Consider the following 21,127-nt stretch of genomic DNA (forward strand, 5'->3'; position numbering starts at 1 on the left):
TGTTGTGTGATGTAGCTCTTGTTGTGTGATGAAAATCTTTGTTGTGTGATGTAGCTCTATGTTGTGTGGTAAAAAAATCTATGTTGTGTGATGAAACTATGTTGTGTGATGAAGCTCTATGTTGTGTGATAAAGCTCTATGTTGTGAGATGTAGCTCTATGTTGTGTGATAAAGCTCTATGTTGTGCGATGTGGCTCTATGTTGTGAGATGAAGCTCTATGTTGTGTGATGAAGCTCTATGTTGTGTGATGAAGCTCTATGTTGTGCGATGTGGCTCTATGTTGTGCGATGTCGCTCTATGTTGTGCGATGTGGCTCTATGTTGTGCGATGTGGCTCTATGTTGTGAGATGAAGCTCTATGTTGTGTGATGAAGCTCTATGTTGTGCGATGTGGCTCTATGTTGTGCGATGTCGCTCTATGTTGTGCGATGTAGCTCTATGTTGTGCGATGAAGCTCTATGTTGTGCGATGAAGCTCTATGCTCTATGTTGTGCGGTGAAGCTCTATGTTGTGCGATGTAACAGTGTATCGATATGGATTCTTTTGCATTTTATCTACAACTTCAAGAATTACTCTTGAAGCTGAAAATCATGGCAATTCTACATATGAATGAATGAATGATGGCAGGAATGATTCCATTTATGAACAAATAAAAGAAATATCTGTGTAAATGTAGACACCTTTTTAAATACGCTGAAATAAGTAACACAGTTCAGTAGAACATATCTTTAGAAATTCAAATATTCAATGTAAAAAAAAAAAACACTTATACACACATCTGTATTACTCAAATTGGGTCTAACGAATGTAAATAATTTAAAGTAATTTTTCCATTTATTTAATCCATTAATCTTATATGTGCTAATTTAATTGATTACTCAATGTAATTAATACAATTAAAAATGTATTGCATTAATTTGATTTTATTTAAAAAAAAATATGTTACACTTTTTTTGAAACCAAGCAGGCATTTTATTCAAAATTGTTTTAAAAAATGTAAACTGTCGATGTTCACAAATGTTAATAATTAACAATGTTAATAAAAAACGCTAAGCAATTTGCATTTCTTTCCCCTAACTGTTCTGAAATTGGAAACGGAAACGTGTCTTAAACTAACATCATCACTACAGTCTACAGATCTGCTAATACTAATGTTTGCAGATGATTCTTTTGTGTTTGAGTTTTCCACTGGTGATGTTGGTCTTTCTGACCATCCAGTTAAAATCACGACATATTTCCTTTTGTGTTCAGCTGGTATATCCCTGGTATAATTACAATCTAAACATGGACGCAGTAAAGGTGGTGCTGTTCTGGTTTGAACAAATATTACTGGGCTCGGAAAGACCACTTCACATAATTGATAAACAGAATTGCATCTGCCATGTTTCAATGTTTTTTTCTTTTAATTTAATTCATTTGACAATGGACATTGATTCAAAGCCGCTTTACAGAGACGAAGCAGTTATAAAGTTTTTTAAAGGTATGTATAAGTTCAGTAGCCTGTACGTTAGTTAATTATAATTGTACGTTTATCCCTAATGATCGAGTCACTGGTGCTGTGAAGTTAAATAACAAACAAATCGGTTGTACAGTATGGCGAAGTAAGCTTTGCACAGTGCAGTCAGAGTGAAAGCACACCCGCCACCGTGCTTCATTCGGTCGTGGAAGTCTCCGAACGAGTGTTTGTGGATGTGAGAGAAGGAGAACCTTGTTCAGCTTTTTAAAGAACCCAGAGTTGTGAACAGTGGATGCAGTTTGTTTTACCGGGGCAGTTTTTTGGAAATGTGTTTGTTGCGATCATCTCGTTAGCTCCGCCCACTGCATGCCTCCATATATTCCCTACATGGAGCACATTTATTTTGGAACACACAAAAAAAACCAGGTACAAATGGAACACAATGGGTTACATCCAACCAAATTATCAATACGCCCCAGTTAAATCAAATTATGCTTGTGCTTGCACAAAAATAGAGCTTTAAACGAGAAGTGTTTTTTTTTCCTTTCCCCAGATAATTCATCAAAAATTTGCAAGCCGATGTAGCTGTCTTGGCGAAGTAGATTGTGACAGTTCATTTAAATGGAACTCAGACTTATTATCATTTATTGCTTGAGGCACACTTGAAAAGGAGATGCCACAATACAGCGCACAAAGGGTCCGTGCGCTTCTTTTCTTTTCCCCCCCTTCAAAATTCACTGCATAGCAACTGTTGTTAGGGAAATTATATGATCGAGTGATACAAAACCAAAGGAAACTAATTAATTTCAGCAAAGGCGTCTCTGAATCAGTGGATAACTAGTGCTAATGCAAAGTCTTTACTATAGTGGCTCCTAATGAACCCACATTTACTACCATGTGTATGTAATGTTAAATTTGAATCGAGAATAAAATGGTCCAGAATTAATATATTGAATACTTAAAGCATCCAGGATATTTCAAATAGCACAAAACAGAAAGAGAGAGTAAAAAAAAAAGAGAGAGAGAATAGAAAACTGGGTTTAAATATAGACAACTGGGATGAATCCCGATGGACTTCCACGGTCACACTGCACCATACCCAGACTACAGCTGTGAGAAAGACAGAGGGATAGCAAGATACTCACCCCATCCTAAACAGAGGAAACGTTTGCGGATGAGTCTGGTCCGCACCTTCCCCGTCACAGCCATGTAGGACTGCCAGGCTTCGGTCAGAACCCAGCAAAATGATGCCAGGAAGAAAAAGTGTAGGAAAGCTGTCGTCATCGTGCAGATGCCCTGTACAAGAGAAAGAAAAGAGAGAAATTATCATCCAGTCATGGACAGAGGAAATGAGTCTCCTACAGGGGCATAAGCATGACATTATCAACAAAATGGGGTGCGATTAGTCATAGAGCAACCGCGCTTAATAAAGGGTTACGCACTGGCCCTTTATACCCTTTCTTTTTTTACAAAGTTACACACTGTGGATTCAGGGTGTAATTAGCGCACCTAGCGTTCTCCAGGTTAGCATTTCCTTGAGTTAAAGCCAAGCTAAAAAAAGACACCATTGTTTACTGACCACGTGCCTATTTGCGAGTCTCGGCTCGTTAGCTCCTAGGTTATTTGTAAATAGACTATAAGTAACGAGGGAGGGGCTGTACATCATTCAAACGCCTTGAGCGCTGAATTGCTATTGAACCATTTCATTTGTATGCATGGCAGAGTGTTGGTGAGCATGTAAATTGGGATTGTGCATTTTAAGCAGGATAAAGAGTCCGAAAAGGATACCGCATGTGGACGAAGCAAAGGTCGGTCGCAGTTCGTGAACCAGTTCAAACAGCTTTTAGTGAAGGGCTAATCAGAAGCAGAATCAGAACCATCTTTATTGCTGGGTTGCATGTACAAGGAGTTTGTCATGGTGTGCTGGTGCTATATGTAATATATAAAAAAAGACAATCCCTAAGAAAAAAAAAATATAAAATAATAAATAACGATAAAGTGTGTGCAGAGAATAGAATAAATCCAAGGTGCAGGGTTGCAATATAAAAGCTCTTGTTGATTGTGTAATTTAACACATACACCGATCAGCCATAACATTATGAAATAACGGTGAAGTGAATAACACTGATTATCTCTTCATCAGGGCACCTGTTAGTGGGTGGAAAATATCAGGCAGCAAGTAAACATTTTATGCTCATAGTTAATGTGTAAGAAGCAGAAAAAATAGTTAGGGATTTGAGTGAGTTTGCTAAATTGTGATAGACGACTGGGTCAGAGCATCTCCAAAACTGCAGCTCTTGTGTGGTGTTTCTGGTCTGCAGTGGTCAGAATCTTTTAAAAGTGCTCTAAGGAAGGAACAGTGGTGAACCGGCGACAGGGTCGTTGGCGGCCGAGGCTCATTGAGGCACGTGAGGAGCGAAGGCTGGCCTGTGTGGTCCGATCTAACAGACGAGCTTCTGTAGCTCAAACTGCTGAAGACGTTCATGTTCTTGATGCTCGAAGGGTCAAAACTGTTTTGGCAGCAAAAGGGGACCAACACAATATTAGGCAGGTGGTGATGATGTTATGATTGGTGTACATTACTGTAATATTAGTGTTTATGGAAGCAGGTCAGAGATAATAGTGGGTCCATGGTATTAATGATGAGGTTGGTTAAGGATGGGAAGAAGCTGTTTTTGTGGTGTGAGGTGTTTTGGTCCTGATGAACTGCAGCATCTTGTCAAAGTGGAGTGTAATTTAAACAGTCTGGGTACAGGGTGAGAGGCGTCAGCCCCAATCCTATTTCATGGTCCTGGAGGGTCCTAATAAATCAAATCAACTGGTTTCTTTTCAATTGTAAAGTCTATTATAGCTTTATTGATTTTTTTTAAAGCTTTTTTATGCAAATTGACTCCAAGTTTAAATTTAAATGCAAAAAAAAGAACGCTGGTAATCTATCCCTATAGCTATACATTGATCAGCCACACCTGCCTAATACTGTGTAAGTCTCCCTTGTGCCACCAAAGCACTGACCTATCGACTTCACAAGACCTCTGAAGGTGTGCTGTGGGATCAGACACCAGGACATAGCAGCAGAACCTTTTCGTTTTGTTCCTATCCGATTTGTTTGTCCAGGAAATGGCACAGATAATTGATCGGATTGAGAGCTGGAGAATTTGAAGTGAACGAAACTGCAGACAAAACCGCGAAACAGACTACGCTATTAGTGTACAATTAACTAGCAACTAGCATGGCAAGAACAAGGAAACAGAAATGAGGTTAGAGACACACAAATCAACATGGACATGAGGAATTACTGTTGGGAAGATCGGATCATTTTTGTGACCCGGTTCTTTGAATCTCATTTATCAAAATGAACCGATCTTTTTTTTTGTCATTTAGTTCATTTCGTTCCTTTGATCAGAAATAAAATAAAATGTTACACATTTAATAAGCAGATATCTAAACACGTGTACATACATGGACTTCAACTATAGTGGCAATCATTTATATATGTATATGGAACTGCATAGCGTCTATGGAAGCCACGTGATAAAAGAACGAACGACTTCGACTAGAAGAGTCGATTGCTAAACTACTCGATTCTGTTTCCTGCGTATAACCTACAGAGATTTTGTGATGCTTTGCTCATGCAGTTAAAAATGATCGAATTGCTTTTTTGAGGCGACTCTTTCTTATGAGTCTCATGAACCCTGTAAGACTCGTTGCAAAATTACAGCACTTTTTCTTTCCCCCAAAAACACATCTGCAAATGGGTCCTATTCTTTAGCAATTCAATGCCAATGGATGGTAAATGTGTACATACTGTAGGTCTTGCTTTGAAGGCCATGAACTCTAACGACCTGTGAACTTTCCTGGAAGTGCATCTCGTTGTATCAGTGAAATGGATATCTCAAAAATGTAAGTAAGTAAATCCCCTTAAAAAAAATTTAAAAATGTTGGTGATTGTTAGAATGCTAAGTTAATGTAAATACTTGTGATTGTGATTGTGAAATGCATGAATCGAATTATATTTTCAGCTTGTTATGTCTCTGTTGTAATTTTACAATATTGGGGGAGAATAGTAGACAAAATAGCATGTGTATCTTGTACACCAGTGGTCCCCAACCCCCGGGCTGCGGACCAGCACCAGTCCATGAGTCAATTGGTACCGGGCCACACAGAAAGAATACATAACTGTCATTATTTCTGTTTTATTTATTATCTGATTCTGAACGGTGTTTTATTTTGGAAAATGACCGGATTCTCTCCTCCACATCTGTCTATGACTCACTCTTGATGCATGTCATGATGCCTCGGTCACATGTCTTATCTCTATCCGCTACCTTCTTAAAGGGGCTCCGGCCGCTAACACATAATACATTACCGCTAAATTCAAACCCCCAAGAAAAAAAACAACACAGTGGATTCACGTTTATTATTATATTTAGAAAATACCAGTTTTTATGCCGGTCGTATCATTTTATTTTGTTGTATTTATCCGGCACACCTTAAAGACATTACGGTGGCGCAAAAAAAGAATGGGGACCACTGCTGTACACTACACGAAGACACTGTACTTCACAAATATTCACATATAAGAGAAATACTTGCATTTGATGTTTGACAAAATGTGTTATTTGTAATAAATTTCAGTTTAGAATAAATATGGAATTATTCTAAATGAACAAATTATTTAGGGTTGAAGCATTTTAAGTTCCTTCGGTAAAATATAGTTAACTTTTTTTTTTAAATCTGGGCTTTGTTTGTTTGCCCAAATATCTGCTTGTTGCAAGGCAGACACTGTTTGTGATATGGTGTGGGGGATAGTTATTCAAGGAAAAGTGTAAATGTTCCGGCTACTGCCATCTGTGAATTATTTTGCTGTGAACGTGTCTCATTTGGTCTGCAACAATGTTTAGGTAGGTGCTACATGTCAAAATAACATCCACACGAATACCAGGCCCAAGGATTTCCAGTAGAACTTTGCTCGGTGAATCACACTGCCTTTGCCGGCACACCTTCTTCCCATTCTAGTGGAAAGTGACAAACACACACACACACACACACACACCCTGGCTGTCCTCAGTAAAAGAAAATATGATTCATAAACCAGGCCACCTTCTTTCATTGCTCCATGGTTGAGTTTTGATGGTTACCCATTATAGGTGCTTTCGGTGGTGTACAGGGGTCAACATGGGCTTTTCTGAGCAGACAAGTTGAAATGCACTGTGTTCTGACACCATACACCAGAGCCAGCAGAAACTTTTACAGCAGTTTAAACAACAGGAGCTTTTCTGTCGAACTGGACCAGCCTTCACTCACCACACAAGCCTTGTTCATCAGTTGTCCTTCCTTGGACCACTTTTAGCAGGTGGTAACATTTACATACTGGGAACACCTGGCACGTTTCAGAGATGCTCAAACCCAGTTATCTAGCAATTGCAATTTGTTCCTTGCTGAAGTTGCTCGGATCCTTATGCTTCCAAAACAACGATTTTGAGAACTGTTCATTCGCTGCCTAATATATCCCACTCACAGTGTAATATGAGTGCACCCCTCACATTTCAGAAACCATTTTAGTATTTCTTTCTCAAGGGACAATACAAAGAAATGTAACTTGGATTTTTTAGAGTAGTAAATGTGCAGCTTGTATAACAGTACAGATTTACTGTCCTCTAAAAATAACTCAACATACAGCCATTATTGTATAAATAACTGAGTAGTGAACATTGTCAAAACCCTGTGATTATTTAGTGTGAGCACCATTGTTATTCAGCATTTCCTTAACCCTCCTGGGCATGGAATTCACCAGAGCTGCCCATGTTGGTGCTGAGATCCTCAATATGGCATCATGTTCTGCTTTAGAAGGTCACAGTACATGTTGGAATCTATGTTTCCCTCAATAAACCACAGCTCCCTAGTACCAGCAGCACTCATGCAGCCCCAGACCATGATGCTACCACCACTGTAGCAAGGCACAGTTATTTTGGTGCTTCTCAACAGGGCGTCGCCCCACATGCTGGACAATATCTGAGCCAAACACATTTATCTTAGTCTCATCAGACCACAGGACATGGTTCCAGATTCAGAAGATTCTTCCTTCTGGGACGACGTTCATGACTTGTTGCAGTGTGTGGCGTACGGTCTAAGCACTGACGATCAGACCTTCAGCTTCTGCATCCTCTAAAGCACTGCTGCAGCACTCATGCATCTGTTTTTTAAGCATCTTCTGCACCTGACGTGCAGCACGAGGACTGAACATCTTTGATGGACTCTTGCAAGGTCTGTTCTGAGTGGAATCTGTATGACCATGACCAGTGTTCTGTAACTGTAACTATACTGTAACTTTCAGGGTGTCACTGATCTTCTTATAGCCTGGGCATCTTTGTAGAGAGCAACAATTCTAATTCTCAGATCCTCAGAGAGTCTTTGCCTTGAGGTACATCCAGTGGTCAGTATGAGAAAATTGAACTCAAAGCACCAAAAAATGTACTGCTCTAATACAAGATACACAAATTTGTATGGTCAAGCAGATAAAAACATGAACATGATGAAGAGTATCTTTACACGACATACAGCTGTTATCACTGAGGGTGTACCCACATTTGATGGCAGTTATTTAGACAATAATGGCTGCATGTTCAGTTATTTTCAGATGACAGTGAATCTGTACTGATATAAAAGCTGCACATTGACTACTATAAAATATATCCAAGTTTTATTTTTATAGTATTGTCCCTTGAGAAGATATACTTAAATGATCTTTGAAATAATGTGAGGGGTGCACTCATGTACTCAGCATCAACATCAACCATGTAAATGCCATGTAACATTGGCGTTGGTTCGATAGGAAAAGTCACTTAATTACTAATCGGGGAATTTGGAATCCGTCTTCGAAAGTATTACATATGCATATAGTGGCTATAATGAATTAGTGTAGCATGTCAGGATCTGGCTGTAAGTGCATGAACTATCAATGGATAAATACACACTAGCTTTTTCTTTCATTTGTCACTTTTCTATACTGTCAGTTCCTCTTTTTTTCCTCTCAGTTCAGGTTGTTAACAGTCTAGATGAACACTGAATAGAGGCCATGGCTCACAGCACCTTAGACTCCCTGGGGGCTCTGCCATATGGACTTCTGGTAATTACAGATGGCAGAACTGACGCAGACCATTTTTGGGTAATCTTACAGCAAAACTCTTACCATCATTGAACTGTAATTTTAATTAATTAATGGAAAAAAAGTGAAAAAAAAAAAAATTGTTGTGTATGGAGGAACAATTTGTATTTTTTTCTAAACATAATGTAACTAATAATAATAATAATAATAAATAATAGTAAATGCAACTAATCTGTTTTTAGAGAGATCATGCGGTGTCTGAAAACACATGGACCACGCACAGTGGCCAAACATACTGTAAAACACACATCACAATGATGACATCACGGAGATGCTGGATGTTAGACACATGGCGCTTCTCCACCTTCAGCTTGAGGAGCCCCACAGGTGCTCAATATTGGTCAGGTCTGGAGATATACTTGGCCACTTCATAAACAAGTCTTCTTGGCGGTGTGTTTGGGATCGTTATTATGTTAGAATACTGCTGTTTCTGAAGGAAGGGCTTCATGCTCTGCTTCAGAATCTCACAGTGCATGTTGGAATCCATGCTTTCCTCAATGAAACGCAGCTCCCCCAGTACCAGCAGCACTCATGCAGCCCCAGACCATGATGCTACCAACACCAAGTTTGACTGTAGACAAGACGCAATTTATATACCATATTTCCCGGACTATAAACCGCTACTTTTCCCCCACGCTTTCAACCCTGTGGCTTATACAACGAAGCGGCTAATTTATGGATTTTTCCAGGGTTTTTTTCTGGGTTCACAAACTTCAAGCCAAAAAACTAAGCCCCATAACATTAGACAAATGAAATTGCTGAACGGGTTCAGGTGAACCAATGAAACTCTTTATATTAAATCAGATGCGCTCCCACTGAATCGGGCCGCACCACATCATAAATATGGATGAGGTTCCTCTGACGTTTGACCTGCCGCTCACTCGGACTGTCTACAGGAAATGTGAATCATTCGTCACGCTGAAAACAACCGGGCATGAAAAAACTCTTCACCTGTGTTCTGAGCTGCACGGCATCGGGAGAAAAGCTTCACCGATGGTGATTTTTAAACGCACGACGATGCCAAAAGAGAAATAGAGAAATAGTTGTGAAAGGAAGGAGGAAGACAGTGTACTATGACTTTCTTGGTAGGCTACAAGCCGTGTAACAGACACTGTCTTTCATTAAAGCCTGTGTAAAGTTAATTAGTTTCAGTGCGGCTTATAGACAGGTGCGGCGTATTTATGTTCAAAATAAAATCTTTGTAAAATTCAGTGGGTGCGACTTATATTTGGGTGCGCTTAATAGGTTAAGGAAATTACGGTAATAATAATAATATATTACAATTTATATAATAATCTGAAAACATACGGACCATGCACAGTGGCCAAATATACTGTAAAACACACATCACAATGACTCAAAACAGTGATTTTAATGACTGTTGAAAATATTGAATGCACAACTGCTGACTCAGTGGCAGAAACACTTTCAAATGATGCCATTTCTACTTTTTGCACAGAGACCGGCTGAAGAAACAGTGAATTCCAGTCGATGCATTCTGTGCACTGAAAGCAGCCAGGCGTGTTACAGTGTGTTACAGCCAGGCGAATACACTAAATGTCGGTTTTGAGATCAAAAGATAATATGAAACAATGGAATGAGAATTTCAGCTGTCATTTCCTAAATTTTTGCATCTAGGTTGTAAAACAGCGTTAACGCATGGCACCTTATTTAAAACATATATATAGAAACATACAAATAGATAGCAGTGGTGGGCCGTGCATTTACTAAAAAGCGAAATAATTTAAGTAAAAAAGCACAATGAACACAATTCCATGAGTCTCCTTTCACTGTAGCAACTGCTGCACCACCCAAGTACATCATCTCTAGCAGAAAAGTCATATTTTTGGTTAAAGCAACAGCTGCAACATAGATTTGAATCCCTAGATAGATAGATTTAGAAAAGTTTCTCATTGCACAGTACAGATACTCAACCAGTAATAGTCTTAAAGTAGAATATGCACTGTATTGCCAAAAGTATTGGGTTACCTCTTCATAAGTACGGTATGTGATTTTTGAGCATTGCATTCCACATTTATTCCAAATGTCCTCTTATAATTCCCTCCACTCTTCTAGGAAGATGTTTTACTACATTTTGGAGTGGATTTATAGATATTTGAGTTCATCAGTCACAAGGGTGTTAGTAAAGTCAGCTGATGTAGGTGAGGAGACCTGGGGTGCAGTCAGCGTTCACATTCATCCCAAAGGTGTTCAGTAGGAAAGAGATCAGAGCTCTATACCAGGTCACTCAAGATCTTCCTCTCCAAAGCATGTAAACTAGATCTTTAAGGAGCTCACTTTGTGCACAGGGGCATCACCATGCTGGAACAGGTTTGGGTTTCCAAGTTCAAGTGAACGTAAAATTATATTATAGTGCTTCTAAAGACATCCTGTACAATTGAGTGCCTCCAGTTTCGTGGAAGCAGTTTGGGAAAGAACCACATATAGTAGGAAACTTCAGGTAACCCAATACTTTTGTCAATATAGTCTATTTTAGTTTATAATCTAGTTATAGTTAATAATATGTCCCTCTTTATGCCCTACTAGAACATAGTAAATTCAGTACATGTAATCGTTTTAAACTAGAACTATTGTTCAGGACCAACTTAACACCCAGACCTAGTGAACTGGTGGCACTGGCTGCTCGGCTCTTTCTGAAATCTCAGCGCATTTTGCTGAAAAATTGCTGAGGATCTTAAGCCTACCATAGCTGTATCTATGGCAACAGAGTAAGTGCACTGTGTGGTTAAAGTCCAATGCAGCTGATGCTAAAGATGTGGGGGTGAGAATTGCTACCATTAGGTTTTTTGAGACCTGTTTAATAGCAGATGTTTTAAATATTATGTTTCTGTATACATACAAATTATATTTCTTGGTAACCTCTCCATATTATACAGGTGGCATTAAAAAAAAAATTCTGATGCAAATGTAGATGCTTTAAACGTTACAATATAAACTTCCACACCCTTCAGCGAATATTTAAGTATTTCTTCTCAATGGACAATACTAGCAGTTCAGATTTACTGTCCTCTGAAAACAACTCAACATACAGCCATTATTGTCTAAATAACTGGCAAGAAAAGTGAGTACACCCTCAGTGATAACAGCTGTATGTTGTGTAAAGATGCAAAGCCACATGTCCTATTCATCATGTTTATGTTTTTGTCTGCTTGACAGAATCAAACAAATTTGTGTATTATTTTATAAGAGCAGTTCAAATTTGGTGTTTTGAGTTCAATTCTCTCATACTGACCACTGGATGCTCAACATGGTACCTCATGGTAAAGACTTTCTGAAGATTTAAGAATTAGAATTGTTGCTCTCCACAAAGACGGTCTTGGCTATAAAAATATGGGTAACACCCTGAATCTGTTACAGTACAGTGGTCAGGGTCATACAGAGGTTTTCCAAAACGGGTTCCACTCAGAACAGACCTCGCAAGGGTCCATCAAAGAAGTTGAGTTCTCGTGCTGCACGTCAGGTGCAGAAGATGCTTAAAAAAACAGATGCATGAGTGCTGCAGCAGTGCTTTAGAGGATGCAGAAGCTGAAGGTCTGCTCGTCAGTGCTTAGACCGTACGCTGCAACAAGTCGGTTTGCATGAGCATCAGCCTGCAAACAGTTTGCTGAAGACGACCTGCCCAAGAGCATGAATTACTGTAACCATGTCCTGTGGTCTGATGAGACTAAGATAAACGTGTTTGGCTCAGACGGTCTCCAGCATGTGAGGCAACACCCTGTTGAGAAGCACCAAAAAAAGTGTTTTGCCTACAGTCAAGCATGGTGGTGGTAGCATCATGGTCTGGGGCTGAATGAGTGCTGCTGGTACTGTGGAGCTGCAGTTTTTTGAGAGAAACATGGATTCCAATATGTACTGTGACATTCTAAACCCCAACATTTAATTAAATTAAATTAAATTAAATTTAAAAAATTTTGTATTGCGCTTTTAACAATGATCATTGTCTCAAAGCAGCTTTACACAGATAATGTGGTGATAAAAATTAATAAGATGTTCTTTATAAGTGTAAGTTTGTCCCTGATGAGTGAGCTGGTGGCAATTGTGGTAAAGGAAAAACTCCCCGAGATGGCATAAGGAAGAAACCTTGAGAGGAACCAGACTCTAGAGGGAACCCATCCTTATCTGGGTTTCACCGAATGTCCATTTATAACAGATAAACGATGTTGCGGGGTACAGTGATGGTGATCAGAAGCAAACTGTAGTCCTGAGTCAATGTAGGAGACTGTTGACATTAACTACAGTCCAAATCCATCCTTAAAGCTCACTTCAGAAACTGGGATTTCCAACATGATAACGACCCCAAACACACTGCCAAGATGACTTGAGAGAGCTTCCTTGTTGAAGGTGAAGGTGATGGAGTGGCTCCTCAAGCGGAAGGTGGAGAAGCGCCATGTGTCTAACATCCATCACCTCTGTGATGTCATGATGGAGGAGTGAAAGAGGATCCCAGCAACAACCTGTGCAGCTTCGGTGAATTCCATGCCCAGAAGGAAGTGCTAAGTAACAATGGTGCTCAGACAAAATACACTATATATATATATATATATATATATATATATATATATATATATATATATATATATATATATATATATATATGTGTGTCTCAGTACTAGAAATCAAAGCCCAGGTGAAATGATCAGACCACAGAAAATGAGAGAAAATGTGAAAATCTTTCTGTAATTACAAAACCTCTTGTTTGTTCGCCCCAAGTGGCAGCTACATCAGATCACTTTTAACCCAAAATTAGGAATGAAAATGTGCTTGTTACATTTGCTGCCTCATTATCCCCTTATGTCAGTGGGCAATTGTTGCTCTACACCTAACCAGTATGTTTCACTACAACAAAAATACTTTTATTTAGATTCTCTGTAAAGCATAAAAAAAAAGACAACAACTTTGAGCTAGGGACCTGACATATACAAACACTGGCCTTACATATTGCAGTGAAAAAGGAAAAACAGTGAGGGAGGAAAACAGAGAGAATATGGCATGAACGAGAGAGAGAGAGAGAGAGAGAGAGACAGAGAGAGAGAGAGAGAGAGAGAGAGAGAGAGAGCGCTAATAATAAATGCAATGTACTGGCAGCCTTAGATACAGCACCATGGAGACAGTGCGAGCTGCAGCCTGAGCTCGGCTATAATTCATTCAGCGCACTTCCGGCTCCTTGCTGGAGAGACCCATGAGAGTCATATCTGTGAAATGTTTGCTATTGTCAGCTGCTCTATCGTCGGACTGTATGATTACCTGGGAGGTTGGAAAACGAACTGGCGCAGGACGGTTTATATTGGGAAGGATGAATCTACTGAGACCGATACTAATGCTTTGTTAAGAGGGACACTACACGGTGGTGATTTTGAGAATGAGACAGACAGAACCAGGCAAGGAAAAGTCTCTGCTCTCAATACACAGCCACACAAGAGACCTGAAGCCCCATGCTTGTGTCAGATGTCTGTGACAACCAGTAATCAATTGAGGAACCAAAAAAAGCTCAACCACCAAACAAACCATGTAGCTATTGGGTTAAGGGCCTTCCTCAGGGGCCCAGGAGCGGCATCTTGTCCTAGCTGGGATTTAAACTCATGATCTTCGAATCCAAAGTCCACTAAGTCTAACCACTAAACTGCCACCACTACAACAAGAACTGGATTCATCAAAAGGGCAACATGGTGCAAAGAAAAACTATTTTTATCTTCAGCCATAAACAAAGCATTCATATTTATAAAAAAAAAAGTTGTAAATGCACATTATGTCAGCTAGTATGAATAAAGTCGTATATTATGACCACTAGAGTTCAGCACCAACAGTGGATTGCTGGAACTATCAGCAAAAATCTATACCGATAGATAGTTTTTCCGGGTTGCTTTATACAGTATGAGACCGGTATGAGACCAGGCAAATCACTGACAGCCTGTGCTGTTTATTTGAAGCGACTTTTTTATTCATTTCGGATGCAACTTTTTAAAATTTATTTGGAGTGTTACTCTTTGTTTGTACTCTTTTATTTCCTCAATATTTATTAACATAAATATTTTATTACTTCATTTAATTTAGCACATTTTCATTATTCAGTACTGTTAAAAAATAAATAAAAAAATTAATTATATATATATATATATATATATATATATATATATATATAATATATATTTGTAGTAAATCTCAGTACTATTTTGAGTGTTTTATTTTTATTTTGAGTGTTTTATTAACATTGAGTGTTTTATTTTTTATTATTATTATTTTTTTAATCCAGTCCCCATTTGAAAAAACTATTGGTTGATTAATTGGTTATCAACAAGTGCGTTCCAACCTAGATATCGGGATCGATAGAATCCAACCTAGCTAACTGTATCAGCCGGCCTCTAATGTTCACAACAAAGAAAACTGTACCTGGAAGTTTCTTTTTATTAAGGCTGTTAGTTTGTGACATTTATCTTTTCCATTCTCCTTGCATAGCATTTGTTTACCTCAACAATAACTTATCTGTTTTCAAACGTGATTTACTGTGACTTTACTACGTTCAAATTCCTGTTTTTAATGTTTGTATATCTGATTTATGCAAATAACATTTAATTATTATACAAAATTTAATTAATATATTCTAGATGCTTATATCTTCAAATAAACAAAATATCTGTTTATTGAAACATAAACTGTCAAAACATTATAATATATTTTATATAGATTTTTTCAAACATAGTTGTCAACTCGCCATCTGCAAAATACTATACAAATGTTTATACACAAATTGCTTCACCTTTCATACTCAAATGCTGTTTTATTTTAATTTTTTTACAGAAAGAAACAAGCCATCATGAGTGAATTTGTGTAAAGGAGAAATCCCCCATGCCCTCCTCAACAAAGCAGCTACTATAAGCTTCAAAATGTCTAAATTATTAAAGATAGTTAAACGCAATATGTGGCTTTTGCTGTATTTTTTTTGTACACTTTTATACAAAAAATTGGGGTTTTATAGTTATAATAAGCAAAACACCTACTTTTAAAAAATGTTTATCCGATTATTAGAAGAAGAAAAATCGTCCGATTAAATCAATTATCCAAATAATTGTTAGTTACAGCCCTAGTTTACTGTCTGGTTGTTTATACAGAGGGATACTTGTGTGAGAGAGGAACAGCACAGGGACAAACAGGACCAGGCCCGAATGGACTGGTTGTCTTCTATCTTAGTCATATCTTCTCATATAAATTGAATTTGATGATCAGAATAAATTGAATATTAAAGACATTACACTAAAAAGCATAAATTTGCAGAATTCATAAAAATACGGTGTATATAGTAGAGGTCAACGATACCGAAAGCTAGTTTGGATCATACTTGCTGATAACCCGATTAATCAACCAATAGTTTTTAAAATGGATACTAGATAAAAAAATAAAAAATCAAACATAACACTAAATGTAAAATAGTACTGAATCATGAAAATGTGCTAAATGAAATAAATATGAATATACTGCATTGATTATATTAAGTATTACAGTTACATCCAAAATAAATGATAAAAAAAAGACAAATAATAAATAAACAGCACGTCAGTGATTCACCTCTGGAGGCCGCTCTCGTACTGTATAACGTAACGCAACCTGGAAAAACTATTGGTATGGATTTTTGCTGATGGCCGACAGTTCCAGCAATCAACTATAAGTACCAAATAATCAGCAAAACTGATGAATCGGTTGATGTTTAGTATATAGCAAATATATTCTATCTATAGCAATAAATAAAAAACATTCTGTAACTGAATTTGCAAACTGAATTCACTGAATTCTGGCTCATTAGTTGTTATAACCTAGCTTGTTTATGTTGTGGTGAAAAAAAGTTTGCCTACAGGCCACCTGTCCTACATTCTAATAGAAAAGCCACATCTGTCTGTGGTCTGCATTTGCCTTGGGGCTGAACTTTGGATGTCCATGCTGTATACTGTTATTGTGCATGAAAATCTTAGCATCACTAACAGGTCTGCAAAGGAATGGAGAGACTATATCTGTTGCTGTATCGAAAATGGAACCTGGTGACAGCCTGTGGGTAAAATTGTTCTCTGTGGATAACATGTCTGGGAGATTGTAAGGATAGTGTGTGTGCAGGCTTTGTGATTGTTGTGAAGTTTGGAGTTTGCTGCCTGCGAGGAGTTCGAGCTATTCTCGCCATTGTTTGGAAAAATTTTCTAGTTGCAGAAAGCACAGCTGAAGTTTACTCTTCACAAATTCTATTCCTTATGTACTGAAGAAACTTGTTTTGAGATGGAGCAGAATTTTATTTCTTCACTTCCATTTCTTGCTATTTACATCTAGAAGCTTTAAACAACTTTGGCCTTTGGTGGCACACCGCCAGATGTTTGGGTGAGCAAAGGCACCACCTGCTACCATCTGGAGTTCAGATCCTTTCTTTCTTTACATTTTGGCCTTTCCTTTGCATAGATGGTAATTTTCATTTCAAAACTTCTGAGTTTGGCCTCTATATTTCTGCTCTCTTCGAACAGTGGTTTCATTCCTTTACTCCTGCCCTGTGGAGGCTGTTGGTGATGCCACTTAAGTGTTTTAGGGTTTTCCTTCGTAGCTCTTGTGTTTTTCTCACCAACTGCTGCTGTTGTACTTGGCTGACCTGGTGCGATGGCTCTAATCAGTTTTCCCTCTTTGCTTGTTTCCCCCACAAACATCTCTCTGCTCTTAATGTCAATATAAAAGGGGTCATGTTCAGAATGTCCCTCTGAACAATGCCAGAATCATATTTTGAGAATTTTTTTTCAAATGTTTTACTCGTATCATATCTGTATTTGATAATAACGGTTGGCTTTTGAACAAAAAAGTTATTAATAGAGGTCGAGGCACAGATAGTTGATTGCTTCTGGTCTGCTGTCATTACAAGAGCGGCCTCTAGAGGTAAATCACTGACACCACAGGCTGTTTGTTTTTACAAGTGAGATCATGCGCTGCACGGAGAGTGATATACAGTGATCCCCCGGAATTTGTGAAATATGTAGAATTAACCAAATACGTAGTTTAAAATGTAAGTACGGTTTAATGGTAAGTACAATCCAATCTAGCTCTCAGTATCGCTAAAACCCACTATTGGCCAACCTCTAGTTATTAACATATTCATATGGTTGGTCGGTGAATATAACAAATAATAAGCCTAAGTAAATGTTTTTTTTTTTTTTTAAGAAATGAAAAAACCTCTGCATGTAAAACAGTACGGGACTTTATTACTGAATCATGAAAATGTGCTAAATGAAATAAATATTAATATATTAATTATATTAATAAATACAGAGGAGCATAAAAGACATGCGTTCAAACTGAAACAAAAAGTAACACTCCAAATAAATCAAAATGTTAAATTTAAAATGAATAAAAAGACAGTTCAAACAAACAGAAAGTGGCACCAGTGATTCACATCTACTGGCCATTCTTGTACTGTATAACGCAACCCGGAAAAACTATCAGCGTGGATTTTTGCTTATAGTTCCAGCAATTGAATATCGGTGCTGATTAATCAGCAAAACCGATGAATTAGTCGACCTCTAGGTAAAACGATATGAAACCTCCGAAGTCATTGTTCTATAAACATAAAGGCCATCCCAGGTTCAAGAAAAAACAGACGGAGAATCCAAGATGCTTTTAGACAGGCTTCTAAACATCTAATTGATTTTGAAAGAGGTTCATTATAAGGGCAGGATGCAGAAAGAGTGGCCAGCAGTGACTAAAGTGATATCAGCCTTTAGATTTACGGGAAGGACTTCTATGGGGACGTCTGTGGGGAAGAGAATCCATTTTTCAGGTGAATGAGAATGTCAATGTCGGACGTGATGTGACTGTCAGTGAGTAAAGCCTGTATCATCTACAGACAGGGTGGTGAAATAGTAAGGCTGCAGCAAATAAACCCCACATTACAAACACAAATGCATATTTTAGATTTCACCGTAACCGGAGGCACTGATCTACAGAGATGTTCAGATGAGTCATGGAGGCTCACAACATGTGAGTGTGGCATGTGCCCAGAGAAAGTTACCGCTCCACTGAAAGGAGCTCCTCTGGCTCTGTTCCGCTGTGTGTAGGCATTTTGCTGGCATAGTTTGGGTCTACTTGGCCCCTTAGATGAAAAGGTCAGCGCGAATCAATACAAAGTTATTCTGCATCCATCCATAGATCAAGAGGTCATTGATTGGCTTGATGAGTGTAAGAATTATGTAAATCATATGCTATGGCCTTTGCAGGCACCAGCTTTCCAATGACTTATGGGAGATCATCAAAACATGAACTGAGTGAATTTCTTTTAGAAGAACGATGCTCCATCGCTCCAGTACAGGGCCAGAGAAGTGCAGAATCTGTCCCTAAATCTGTTCCTACGGTGGCCCAAAACCAGACAGGGTATGCTGTGGGTTCCCTACAGTTTTACTTGCCTCTATATTCACAATGAACAAATCACTGTTTAGGGACAAACAGATAAACGTGTCAGAGGGTCAATTTTTTGATTCTGTTTGTTACAAAGCTAAAATGACCATGAAATAATAAATTCCTGAGTGCTATAATATAATATTATACTCTACTACACCCATCAGGCAAAACATTATGACATTATAACAGCATGAGCGGTGAAGTGAATAACACCGATTATCTCTTCATCATGGCACCTGTTAGTGGGTGGGAAACATTAGGCAGCAACTGAACATTTTGTCATAATCCCAGCCACACCAAGCTGCCACTCCTGGGCCCCTAAACAAGGCCCTTATCTCCATAGCTAGCGTGTGTATATTTACTATCACAGCATTGCAAAATATCCCTTTAAAAAAACAAAAGTTGTCCAGCCAGTGTTGATTTTTTTAGGATCTAAAGCGAGGCAAAAAAATCATTTGGAAATATACTGATATTCAATCATTTTTTACAGAACTGTCCTGTAAAAAGAATACTGTACTCACAATTGTGCATTTGTGCTGACTATCAGAATACCTGTGATTAGTTACCCATGTTACGGTATTTAACTGGAATTGAACAACTAGTTCATATATTTCTTAATGGCATGACGCTTCTCGGTTCTGTAAATAAAAAGTCTGGGTTCATTCCCCTGTGCTGTCATTTACGTAAAGTAACACTGTGCATTTTTGAGGACGTCGGCTTGACCGAGAAAATAAGTACTCACGTGAGTTCTTCACTAGGATTTTTTTAATATATATAATATACCCGAATATATTTTATTTAACATCACTACGTTTTATTTTTGTTCCGTTTTTGTGTGTCTTTATGCATCCAGAGGCATACCAAGCTAACCTGAGCCTAAAACAAGGAGCTCCAGCATTGCGATCTGTGCCTCTAAAATGACTGGGGCACTGTGCAGTCTTTACAGAACATTAATTACTCCCATTAATGACATTATAAATCCAGATTGTGCCTTCTCTAAGGATTTAGGATTTGTGTGTTAATTAATTCGAATCCGGTTATTGTTTTACTTTCTGTTTGGTGTGTTATAGATGTGTCACTGCATTGCAAGAAATTAATTCAAATGATCAGTCTACACAACCGACGCTTCTGAATCGCCATCCTGAACTCAATACGAGCTCCGTTTTTTAACATAAGCCAAAAAAAAGGTCCAAATCACCTACTCTTTTCAAAAAAGATCAGGACAGTAAGAGAGAGTGGTGAAAAGTAGTGGAAATCTCTTTACCGCATTATGAGTTTGTGTTTGTCCCACCAAAATCAGGATGTTGGAGCAGATGATCGAAAGGCAAAAGTTGATCAGAATGATGGACCTCTCAGACCTGATGTACCTAATGTAAAAAAAAGAAAAGGACATTAATATAGATTTCTCAGATGACAAAGAAAAAACTAAACAAAATTGCTTTGAAACAACATTTACCTCCATAACACAGCATACACTACAGCCAGGGTGATCAGAGCTATGCAAGACAGGCCACAGCCCACAATCAGTGTCACAGATGGGACCCCTGAGTACTCCATAGCCTGTGAATGTGGAAAAATAAAATTCTGAATGTTAGGTTATAGTCATTAAAAAACAGCTCAATCTCAATATCCATTACAGAGTCATTCAAGCCATAATCCTGAACCTGTGCTTCAGTCTAATCTACTCAACTCTATTGAGCAAAATGCTGAACTTTAGGCACTCGGATGTTTCTCACTTTGACAATCTACAGCATAGCAGGACATTTATATATTGTGGTAATATATCACAGCTGTCTGGGATCTCGGTTTATGGCTTTGGATTGAGTAGCAGCAGCAGCTACAGCAGCAGCAGCAGCAGCAGGAGGAGAAGGAGGAGGAGGACTGCTCAGCACCAAACATTTCAAATGAACCTTCACCACTTTATCTCCTGCTCCCATAATTTATGACTTGTTCCAAGAAATGAGAGCACACGCTCTTTTTGCTGCTAAATACTTGCAGTTAGTTGTAGTGATAAGTCAGCGGTGCACTGCAGTGATGGAATCTCGAACTCTGGCTCTGTCTGGATAACATGCATA

At 38.4% G+C, this 21,127-nt stretch overlaps 1 protein-coding gene across 3 annotated transcripts in view; it reads right to left on the reverse strand.

Moving 5' to 3' along the window:
* adgrb3 (adhesion G protein-coupled receptor B3) overlaps positions 1–21,127 on the reverse strand; it is a 187,947-nt gene that overhangs the window by 17,355 nt on the left and 149,465 nt on the right. For all 3 annotated transcript variants that reach the window (XM_046843055.1, XM_046843054.1, XM_046843053.1), the window contains 3 exons: positions 20,509–20,612; positions 20,317–20,419; positions 2,602–2,752 (listed from right to left, as the gene is read on the reverse strand). In XM_046843055.1, coding sequence (XP_046699011.1) covers positions 2,602–2,752; positions 20,317–20,419; positions 20,509–20,612 — 358 coding nt within the window. The remainder of the gene's footprint in view (positions 1–2,601; positions 2,753–20,316; positions 20,420–20,508; positions 20,613–21,127) is intronic.

Source organism: Silurus meridionalis, chromosome 28, assembly GCF_014805685.1.
Source record: "Silurus meridionalis isolate SWU-2019-XX chromosome 28, ASM1480568v1, whole genome shotgun sequence".
NCBI classification, from domain to species: domain Eukaryota; kingdom Metazoa; phylum Chordata; class Actinopteri; order Siluriformes; family Siluridae; genus Silurus; species Silurus meridionalis.